At 34.8% G+C, this 11,667-nt stretch overlaps 2 protein-coding genes across 3 annotated transcripts; both read left to right on the forward strand.

Moving 5' to 3' along the window:
• Positions 1-569: 569 nt before the first annotated feature.
• On the forward strand, positions 570-9,022 carry mccc2 (methylcrotonyl-CoA carboxylase subunit 2). Of its 2 annotated transcripts, XM_016234466.1 has the most exons (18): positions 570-819; positions 1,752-1,818; positions 1,941-2,025; positions 2,125-2,226; positions 2,314-2,441; positions 2,525-2,637; positions 2,855-2,968; positions 3,559-3,570; positions 3,604-3,686; positions 3,773-3,872; positions 3,956-4,051; positions 4,132-4,204; positions 4,281-4,357; positions 5,695-5,761; positions 5,905-6,061; positions 6,189-6,303; positions 6,400-6,485; positions 8,784-9,022. In XM_016234466.1, the coding sequence occupies exons 1-18, from the start codon at positions 682-684 to the stop codon at positions 8,899-8,901; spliced, it is 1,731 nt and encodes a 576-aa protein (XP_016089952.1). In that variant the 5' UTR covers positions 570-681; the 3' UTR covers positions 8,902-9,022. The 2 variants fall into 2 exon arrangements, with proteins under 2 accessions (XP_016089952.1, XP_016089953.1); XM_016234467.1 differs by lacking the exon at positions 3,559-3,570 and having other exon boundaries at positions 3,622-3,686.
• A 422-nt stretch (positions 9,023-9,444) lies between these two features.
• On the forward strand, positions 9,445-11,106 carry LOC107552551 (methylcrotonoyl-CoA carboxylase beta chain, mitochondrial-like). The gene is made up of 4 exons (XM_016234450.1): positions 9,445-9,458; positions 9,586-9,700; positions 9,797-9,882; positions 10,868-11,106. Exons 2-4 carry the CDS (start codon positions 9,602-9,604, stop codon positions 10,983-10,985), a joined length of 303 nt encoding a protein of 100 aa, XP_016089936.1. The 5' UTR covers positions 9,445-9,458; positions 9,586-9,601; the 3' UTR covers positions 10,986-11,106.
• The last annotated feature ends 561 nt before the right edge of the window (positions 11,107-11,667 follow it).

Genomic DNA, 11,667 nt, shown 5'->3' on the forward strand with positions numbered 1-11,667 from the left:
CAGCACTGGAGAAATTATAAGTAAATAAATGAATATTCACTTTTTCCAACTTAATTTTTATTTAATTTTTTTGTTTAAGATGGAATTTCTTTCTCAGAAAATACAGTGCACTTAAATAGGGAAATCTAAATGACCAAAAAAGAAGAAGAAAAAGAAGAAGAGAGAGATTTAAATTGAACACATTTTTCCAACTAATCTTAAGGAGTGTTACCGTTTTTAGCATATGATGGACAGTTTTGTAAAATTAAATATTTAGTTAAACTGTAATGGTGGTTTTGACAAAATAACAGCATCAAGAGTCATAACTCAGGTTATTGAGATCAGTAATATTTAGTAAAACTACACAAGTTGAATCACAAAATATTCTAAATGCACACCTGCTACATCTGCAATTCGGTTAAATTCTTATTACAAAAAGTTGCAGATCGTAAAATTCTCTCTAACAAGATTTTTAATAGCGAAAATCAATAATAAAGTGCTGTCCATAGCAAACGGAAAGCATTCGGAATAGATTATTACTTCATGGGGAAAAGGGGCTGTTACAAATCCAGTAGTTTTCATTGGCTAAGGAAACGGGAGCTAAACTTCAACGTTAACCGTTTGCTGTCCGCCCTAAGCGGTGAGGTCAGGGGACGTTGCATGTTGAGTTCGTCCTTAGACCTGTCAGTTAGAGGATGAACCATGTTTCTGCACTATGTTAGACCGGTGGGTTCCCTCATTCGGAGCAGGAGTGTAAATGCTGCAGTTTCCAGGTTATATCATGCGGACAAAGTGGCAACAGTGGGCTCGCAGCCCGATTCGCAGTCTCCGGTCTTTCAGGTAACTTAGGCCGCGAATGAAGCCTCGGACTCAAGCTCTTGCAGTCAGCCGGCAGTGGGGGTTCATCTGCTTCGGCAGCCGTACATGTGTCCTTGTGCACTACATGCACAACACAACTGCTACAACAACCGTGAAAAAATGTACCTTCTCTTAAATATTCATGCCTGCGTCAGTATTTAAAGAGACATGTGAAATAGCTCAAATATAATACACATACATTAGACGAGGAAACTTGTTTGCACCCTGCACTAACCTGTCGCTGATAATTGAGACGTCCAGGCAAAATATGTTTTTAAAACGGTCCCAGTTTTAAAATTTTCAATCAAATATGACCACTACAAGGGTTTAACACAAATTACCTTTTGATCTACGTTTATATTTTCTCTTTATCAAATATGTTGATTATTGGATTATTAGCATCACTGATCTATATAATGTTCTCTATTATAGATCAGTGATTAGCATTCAAAACAGAAATATGTATTTTAAGAGCACATCTTAATATTTCATATACATGTGTGAGAGAGAAAATAAGAATGTTTAAAATAAACATGACTACTTTTTACTATAAGATGCAAAAGTTTCATTTGAAAAATATAGGCCTACCTCTTTTGTTAGGTACCCCTGCTTTTTGCCAACACCGAATTTGAAAACAATATTAAAGTCAGTTATCTTCATATTTCACCTGCTGTAAGTTTGCCAAGGTCACACAGGCTTAGCAAAGGAAATTGTTACTGCTCTTGGTACATGTGTAATATACAATATATGTGTAATATACAATTATAAAAAAACATTTTTGGTCTGCATAAACTGTCTGAGTCTGGTGAGGCTTGATTGAACCATATTTAGGACTTTAGTCTGGGGCTAGTTGTTTTTATAATAATAAACTTTGAATATGGTTGTTGACCATCCAGTAATCTTTCATATTGTAGGAAAATTATGATCAAATGCAAGTGCTGGTGAAGGAGTTGAAGGACAGAGCAGAAAAGATCAAACTCGGTGAGCGAGTACAAAGCATTTAATTTGATATTCCTAAACACAGTGAATGAATTTTACACTTTTGTGGCAGCATTAGCACTTTTCCTGACACTCATGTTTACACAATATTGCCACTTTCAAAGGAGGTGGAGAAAAAGCAAGAAACCTACACACATCCAGAGGAAAGCTCCTGCCTCGGGAACGCATCGACAGACTGTTGGACCCTGGGTAAGAACAAAGTCATTTTTATAAACAAACAATTAAAATGTTGTGATTGAAATGTTGCTGTCCATTCACACTGAACTCTTTTTCTTTGTGTGAATGCAGGTCTCCATTTCTTGAGTTCTCCCAGTTTGCTGGCTATCAGTTATATGGTAGTGAGGAGGTTCCTGCGGGAGGCATAATCACTGGTATTGGTCGGGTGTCAGGGTGAGCAGCATACTATATGCATTGTTACATCTGTTAATAACCTACAGAAGTTTATAGTTCATTACACCATGTCTGTGCACCTCACAGGGTGGAATGTATTATAGTTGTGAATGATGCTACTGTCAAAGGTGGAACCTATTATCCGGTCACTGTGAAGAAGCACTTGCGTGCCCAAGAGATTGCACAGCAAAACCATCTACCGTGCATATATCTGGGTGGGTTCTCTCAGAGGGTTCATATTCTGTGTAAAATAACATTTTCCTACTAATACTTTTATCTCTGATCTGTTTTTCTCTAGTGGATTCTGGAGGAGCCAATTTACCCAGACAGGCAGATGTGTTCCCAGACAGAGATCACTTTGGACGCATCTTCTTCAACCAGGCTCGCCTTTCCTCGGAGGGCATTGCACAGGTCATTTTGTTTTCATATACGCCAGTGGTTCCTAACCAGGGGAGCCCAGCAAAATTTTAAGGTGACATCAGATATCTTAATATTACTTAAAAAAATTTTTTTTTACTAAAAACAAGTCAAGATGTATGACATATGTAAAGACATATGGCTTTGCTTGTAATCATCTCAAAGGGAGCTGATTCATCATGGTGGATCAACTGTACTTGATATGTTTCAGATTGCTGTTGTGATGGGCTCCTGTACAGCAGGGGGCGCCTATGTGCCTGCGATGGCTGATGAGAGCGTCATAGTACGCAAACAAGGGACCATTTTTCTGGGTGGACCACCGCTGGTATGTGTTAAAGGGTTAGTTAACCCAAAAATGAAAATTCTGTCATTAATTACTCACCCTCGTGTTGTTCCAAACCCGTAAGACCTTTGTTCATCTTCAGAACACAATTTAAGATATTTTAGATGAAATATGAGGGCTCTCTGACCCTCCCATAGACAGCAAGGTAACTACCACGTTCAAGGTCCAGAAAAGTACCAAGATGATCGACAAAGTAGTCCGTGTGACATCAGTGGTTCAACTGTAAAGTTACGAAGCTACGAGAATATGATGACGTCATTTTGCCAGATCTGGGTCAGTGCCGCCACACGCTCGCATCATGGTACTGTCGTGAACACGCGTCCACAAGTGATGCTTCGTAACTTTACAGTTGAACCTACTTTGTCGATCATCTTGGTACTTTTCTGTTCCTTGAACGTAGTAATTACCTTGCTGTCTATGGGAGGGTCAGAGAGCCCTCATATTTAATCAAAAATATCTTAAAGTGTTTTGCGAAGATGAACGAAGGTCTTGCGGGTTTGGAACAACACGAGGGTGAGTAATTAATGACAGATTTTTCATTTTTGGGTGAACTAACCCTTTAATGTCCTAAGGGGCATGTTTTGGCACTCTGCTTATGTTCATCAATGGTAAATGTCCCACTCTGTATTCAACAGGTAAAAGCTGCTACAGGAGAAGAGGTGTCTGCTGAAGACCTGGGAGGTGCAGACCTTCACTGCAGGTTAGAGAAACACCTGTATGTTCACAGAAACACTTGTTTTGAGCTTGATGGGACTAATATATTTTTCAAAATTTTTCTCCTCTCAGAAAGTCGGGTGTAACTGATCATTATGCCCTGGATGATAATCACGCTCTTCATCTTGCACGCAAAGCCGTACGAAGCCTGAACTACAAGAAGAATCTTGATGTGAGGACACAACTGCTCTTGTCTTCTCAAAGATGCTTCATGACTTGATGCTGATCTTCTTTATCTCGTCCACTGCTCCTTAGGTCACTGTTGAAACTCCCGAGGCTCCTCTGTTTCCTGCCGATGAGCTTTATGGTATTGTGGGGGACAACCTCAAACGCAACTTTGACATTCGAGAGGTAATGGCCACAGTTTGATCACTGGAATACAAGCCTTTTGAAATGTTGCCTCAACAGACAGAAGTAATTCTCAATTTCAGGTTATCGCTCGTATTGTTGATGGCAGTAAATTCGATGAATTCAAGGCCTTCTATGGAGACACACTCGTCACAGGTGCTGTTTTTCAATAAACATCTTTTTGTATTTGAATTTCAAAAATGATTTCTGACTTTCTTCATTTGCTTTCAAGGTTTCGCACGGATATTTGGTTATCCTGTGGGAATTATTGGCAATAATGGTGTGCTGTTTTCAGAATCTGCAAAGAAGGCGAGCATCTGTCTGACCTTTAATGCTTCAAGTTAATCAGTCAACTTCCAGTGCAGCACATTGTAAAGAAATATTGAGAATTTAAATTTAGTACAAAATTTTATATTAAGGAAGTGTCACACAATGGAACATAGCAATATTGACCCGTCTTTATGGTATTTAAGGTATTTAAAACTTCTGGAATTACTAACACATTATATTTTACTACAATAAAAAACTAAACCTAAAGTTACAATCTACTTTCTACGAAAGTGTTTTAGTGGCACATTAATAATAAGAAAAATCTAAAATTACAAGATTAAAGTTGTAATATTTTGAGAAAAAAGACAAAATTGCGAGAATAAAGTCAACTTTAATTTCAACTTTCTCAAAATATTTCAACTTTATTCTCGTAATTTTGACACTTCTCAAAATATTTCGACTTTATTCTGGTCATTTTGAATATTCTCAAACTAAACATAATAAAACTCAAACATAATATTCATTATCATTTTGCTATTACTATTCTCAAAATATTTTGACTTTATTCTCGTAATTTTGAGTTCTCAAAATATTTCTTTATTTTCGTAATTTTGACTATTCTCAAAATATTTCTTCTTTATTTTCGTAATTTTGACTTCTGAAAATATTTTGACTTCTCGTATTGCTATGAATATATTCTCATGATATTCATTATCATATTGCTATTACTATTCTCAAAATATTTCGACTTTATTCTCGTAATTTTGACTATTCTCAAAATATTTAGACTTTATTCTCGTAATTGTGACTATTCTCAAAATATTTAAACTTTATTCTCGTAATTGTGACTATTCTCAAAATATTTCTACTTTATTCTTGTAATTTTGACTATTCTCAAAATATTTAGACTTTATTCTCGTAATTCTGACTATTCTCAAAATATTTCGACTTTATTCTCGTAATTCTGACTATTCTCAAAATATTTTGACTTTATTCTCGTAATTTTGACTGTATTCTCAAAATATTTAGACTATTCTCGTATTGCTTTGAATATATTCTCATAATGTTTTACTGTTTTCTCAAAATATTCATTATCATATTGCTACAACTTTATTCTCATAATTTTGGCTTTATTCTCAAAATATTACGACTTTAATCTTGTAATCTTTGATTTCTTAATGTGGCACTAATAACGCATTGTGCTTCAGTTAGATAATACACATAAAAATGAAAATTCATAATCTACTTTTAAACCAAAATTATTGGTAGCATCTTCCATGAAGCTTTTTTCCATACAGTGAAAGTGTATACTTTTAAATGATTGCTAAAAAATCTCTGGAAACATTTTAAGAATTTAAAAAAAATGTATTTTATAGGGAACTCATTTCATTGAGCTTTGCTGTCAGAGAAACATTCCGCTGCTCTTTCTTCAAAATATTACAGGTATGCATGCTTCATCTGAATGTATACATTTAGTGTTACAAAACAGTGCTGATACTGATTGAGTCAGCATAGAATCATACATGTGTAACTAGTGAAATTGCTGCTGCCATTAACGTCATGATGTGGCTGTCTCTTTTTATCAGGCTTCATGGTTGGCAGGGAGTATGAGGCTGGAGGTATTGCTAAAGATGGAGCTAAAATGGTGACCGCTGTGGCCTGTGCCAATGTGCCTAAGATTACTGTCATCATTGGAGGATCGTATGGTGCGGGGAACTATGGCATGTGCGGCAGAGCATATGGGTAAGCTTTATAATAAATGAACTTGGCTACTCAAAGGTACAACACTAAAAACATGCTCAAGGTGTCCAGTTGACTAAACAACACATAATAACTACCTCATTCAAAAATCTGTGTGTGCACCTCACAGCCCCAGGTTCCTGTACATGTGGCCTAATTCCCGGATCTCTGTGATGGGAGGGGAGCAGGCAGCCACAGTGCTGGCCACCATAACTAAGGATCAAAAAGCCAGGGAAGGAAAAGAGGTACGAATTGAAATCTAGGGCTTGGGAAATTGTTTGATTTTTTTTTTTACTGTTTATTTTTCAACTAACTTGTAACATTTTTGGTTAATTTTCCAGTTTACTGTAGAGCAGGAAGCTGCAATGAAAGAGCCAATTATCAAACGCTTTGAGGAGGAAGGAAACCCATATTATTCCAGTGCCAGGTAACTAGTTAGATATTTATATGTACTGTATGTTTAAATTGTGTATTACATGAAATGCCCATGATATGTGGATTTTTTTTTTGTGGCTTTAATGTGTAATACACTTTTGTTTTTAAATTTTGGGCTCTTTTTTTTATGTTTTTGAAAGAAGTCTCTAATCTTTGCCAATATTTATATTTTATACATAAGTGTTTTTTTCCCCATATTATATTCATTTATATTGTAAACTTATTTATTCCTGTGATGGCAAAGATTAATTTTCTTAAGTGTCACATAATCCTTTAGAAATCATTCTAATATGTTTATTCTCGTAATTGTGACTATTCTCAAAATATTTCTACTTTATTCTTGTAATTTTGACTATTCTCAAAATATTTAGACTTTATTCTCGTAATTCTGACTATTCTCAAAATATTTCGACTTTATTCTCGTAATTCTGACTATTCTCAAAATATTTCGACTTTATTCTCGTAATTTTGACTGTATTCTCAAAATATTTAGACTATTCTCGTATTGCTTTGAATATATTCTCATAATGTTTTACTGTTTTCTCAAAATATTCATTATCATATTGCTACAACTTTATTCTCATAATTTTGGCTTTATTCTCAAAATATTACGACTTTAATCTTGTAATCTTTGATTTTTTAATGTGGCACTAATAACGCATTGTGCTTCAGTTAGATAATACACATAAAAATGAAAATTCATAATCTACTTTTAAACCAAAATTATTGGTTGGTAGCATCTTCCATGAAGCTTTTTTCCATACAGTGAAAGTGTATACTTTTAAATGATTGCTAAAAAATCTCTGGAAACATTTTAAGAATTTAAAAAAAATGTATTTTATAGGGAACTCATTTCATTGAGCTTTGCTGTCAGAGAAACATTCCGCTGCTCTTTCTTCAAAATATTACAGGTATGCATGCTTCATCTGAATGTATACATTTAGTGTTACAAAACAGTGCTGATACTGATTGAGTCAGCATAGAATCATACATGTGTAACTAGTGAAATTGCTGCTGCCATTAACGTCATGATGTGGCTGTCTCTTTTTATCAGGCTTCATGGTTGGCAGGGAGTATGAGGCTGGAGGTATTGCTAAAGATGGAGCTAAAATGGTGACCGCTGTGGCCTGTGCCAATGTGCCTAAGATTACTGTCATCATTGGAGGATCGTATGGTGCGGGGAACTATGGCATGTGCGGCAGAGCATATGGGTAAGCTTTATAATAAATGAACTTGGCTACTCAAAGGTACAACACTAAAAACATGCTCAAGGTGTCCAGTTGACTAAACAACACATAATAACTACCTCATTCAAAAATCTGTGTGTGCACCTCACAGCCCCAGGTTCCTGTACATGTGGCCTAATTCCCGGATCTCTGTGATGGGAGGGGAGCAGGCAGCCACAGTGCTGGCCACCATAACTAAGGATCAAAAAGCCAGGGAAGGAAAAGAGGTACGAATTGAAATCTAGGGCTTGGGAAATTGTTCGATTTTTTTTTTTTACAGTTTATTTTTCAACTAACTTGTAACATTTTTGGTTAATTTTCCAGTTTACTGTAGAGCAGGAAGCTGCAATGAAAGAGCCAATTATCAAACGCTTTGAGGAGGAAGGAAACCCATATTATTCCAGTGCCAGGTAACTAGTTAGATATTTATATGTACTGTATGTTTAAATTGTGTATTACATGAAATGCCCATGATATGTGGATTTTTTTTTTGTGGCTTTAATGTGTAATACACTTTTGTTTTTAAATTTTGGGCTCTTTTTTTTATGTTTTTGAAAGAAGTCTCTAATCTTTGCCAATATTTATATTTTATACATAAGTGTTTTTTTCCCCATATTATATTCATTTATATTGTAAACTTATTTATTCCTGTGATGGCAAAGATTAATTTTCTTAAGTGTCACATAATCCTTTAGAAATCATTCTAATATGCTGATTTACTGCTAAAAGAAATATTTCTTACAATATATTATTAATATTGAAAACAGTTGTGCTGCTATTTTTAAACCGTGATTTTTTTTTTTTCAGGAATCTTTGATGAATGGAAGGTTTAAAAGAATAGCATTGATTTCAAATCGAAAACTTTTATAACTTTTTAAAATATTTTACTGTCACTTTTGATCAATTCAATGCATCCTTGCGGAGTTATTTCTTTAAAAAAAAAAAAAAAACTTAACTGGCCCCAAACTTTTGAACGGTAGAGTGTGTCATATGAACAAGTTTTTCCTATTACTTCCCTCCCAGTGTAATGTCTAATCTTCACTTTTTTTGCACTTCTACTAAAGATTGTGGGATGATGGGATCATTGACCCTGCCGACACTCGACTGGTCCTAGGCGTGAGTCTGAGTGCTGCTCTCAATGCTCCTACACAGAAAACACGCTTCGGTGTCTTCAGAATGTAAATCTGGTTTTGTAAAGATTAGACATTTTTAATTAAATCAATTTACTATGTCTTTTGGGCAGTACACACTAACTTTATAGACTTGTTTTGTCTTTGTATAACAATAAAATCTGTAAAACCAGTCACTGAGTGTTGTGTCTCATAATTTGTGTACATTTCTGGTTGTTTTGTACCCTTCATACATAAGACAGTAACAGAGGTGTAAAGAGTACCTAAAAACCATACTTGAGTAAAAGTACAGATACCTTACAGTGAAAATTATTCCTCTACACGTTACAAGTCACCAATTCCAAAACAACTTGAGTAAAAGTCTTAGAGTATCTGATTTTAACAGTACTTAAGTATTTTACTTATACTAAATATAGGCTCAAAAATGTACTAGTCAAAGAGACGTGCCAGTGAAAAACTGTAATGTTGTGGAGAAGTTGGGGAAAATGATCGAGGCAAGGATTTATGTGCTGGTATTTGATGGAAAAACTAGAACAAACAAGCCAAAAACCAAAGGGAACAAAGAACAGAATGACTGGCAAACAGACAACTGTGCGGCAGAGCATATGGGTAAGCTTTATAATAAATGAACTTGGCTACTCAAAGGTACAACACTAAAAACATGCTCAAGGTGTCCAGTTGACTAAACAACACATAATAACTACCTCATTCAAAAATCTGTGTGTGCACCTCACAGCCCCAGGTTCCTGTACATGTGGCCTAATTCCCGGATCTCTGTGATGGGAGGGGAGCAGGCAGCCACAGTGCTGGCCACCATAACTAAGGATCAAAAAGCCAGGGAAGGAAAAGAGGTACGAATTGAAATCTAGGGCTTGGGAAATTGTTTGATTTTTTTTTTTACTGTTTATTTTTCAACTAACTTGTAACATTTTTGGTTAATTTTCCAGTTTACTGTAGAGCAGGAAGCTGCAATGAAAGAGCCAATTATCAAACGCTTTGAGGAGGAAGGAAACCCATATTATTCCAGTGCCAGGTAACTAGTTAGATATTTATATGTACTGTATGTTTAAATTGTGTATTACATGAAATGCCCATGATATGTGGATTTTTTTTTTTTGGCTTTAATGTGTAATACACTTTTGTTTTTAAATTTTGGGCTCTTTTTTTTATGTTTTTGAAAGAAGTCTCTAATCTTTGCCAATATTTATATTTTATACATAAGTGTTTTTTTTCCCATATTATATTCATTTATATTGTAAACTTATTTATTCCTGTGATGGCAAAGATTAATTTTCTTAAGTGTCACATAATCCTTTAGAAATCATTCTAATATGCTGATTTACTGCTAAAAGAAATATTTCTTACAATATATTATTAATATTGAAAACAGTTGTGCTGCTATTTTTAAACCGTGATTTTTTTTTTTTCAGGAATCTTTGATGAATGGAAGGTTTAAAAGAATAGCATTGATTTCAAATCGAAAACTTTTATAACTTTTTAAAATATTTTACTGTCACTTTTGATCAATTCAATGCATCCTTGCGGATACATAAGTGTTTTTTTTCCCATATTATATTCATTTATATTGTAAACTTATTTATTCCTGTGATGGCAAAGATTAATTTTCTTAAGTGTCACATAATCCTTTAGAAATCATTCTAATATGCTGATTTACTGCTAAAAGAAATATTTCTTACAATATATTATTAATATTGAAAACAGTTGTGCTGCTATTTTTAAACCGTGATTTTTTTTTTTCAGGAATCTTTGATGAATGGAAGGTTTAAAAGAATAGCATTGATTTCAAATCGAAAACTTTTATAACTTTTTTAAATATTTTACTGTCACTTTTGATCAATTCAATGCATCCTTGCGGAGTTATTTCTTTAAAAAAAAAAAAAAAACTTAACTGGCCCCAAACTTTTGAACGGTAGAGTGTGTCATATGAACAAGTTTTTCCTATTACTTCCCTCCCAGTGTAATGTCTAATCTTCACTTTTTTTGCACTTCTACTAAAGATTGTGGGATGATGGGATCATTGACCCTGCCGACACTCGACTGGTCCTAGGCGTGAGTCTGAGTGCTGCTCTCAATGCTCCTACACAGAAAACACGCTTCGGTGTCTTCAGAATGTAAATCTGGTTTTGTAAAGATTAGACATTTTTAATTAAATCAATTTACTATGTCTTTTGGGCAGTACACACTAACTTTATAGACTTGTTTTGTCTTTGTATAACAATAAAATCTGTAAAACCAGTCACTGAGTGTTGTGTCTCATAATTTGTGTACATTTCTGGTTGTTTTGTACCCTTCATACATAAGACAGTAACAGAGGTGTAAAGAGTACCTAAAAACCATACTTGAGTAAAAGTACAGATACCTTACAGTGAAAATTATTCCTCTACACGTTACAAGTCACCAATTCCAAAACAACTTGAGTAAAAGTCTTAGAGTATCTGATTTTAACAGTACTTAAGTATTTTACTTATACTAAATATAGGCTCAAAAATGTACTAGTCAAAGAGACGTGCCAGTGAAAAACTGTAATGTTGTGGAGAAGTTGGGGAAAATGATCGAGGCAAGGATTTATGTGCTGGTATTTGATGGAAAAACTAGAACAAACAAGCCAAAAACCAAAGGGAACAAAGAACAGAATGACTGGCAAACAGACAACCATTAGATACGACAACTCACAAGGAACTAAAGAAAAACTAAGGCTATATATACACACAGGGGGCTAACAAGATAAGACACACCTGGGGAGACTAATCAAGGGGAACCAATGAACAAACGGACTACAAACTGACTACAAACACCA

This window comes from Sinocyclocheilus grahami, unplaced genomic scaffold, assembly GCF_001515645.1.
Source record: "Sinocyclocheilus grahami isolate Dianchi unplaced genomic scaffold, SAMN03320097.WGS_v1.1 scaffold453.1, whole genome shotgun sequence".
Lineage (NCBI taxonomy): Eukaryota > Metazoa > Chordata > Actinopteri > Cypriniformes > Cyprinidae > Sinocyclocheilus > Sinocyclocheilus grahami.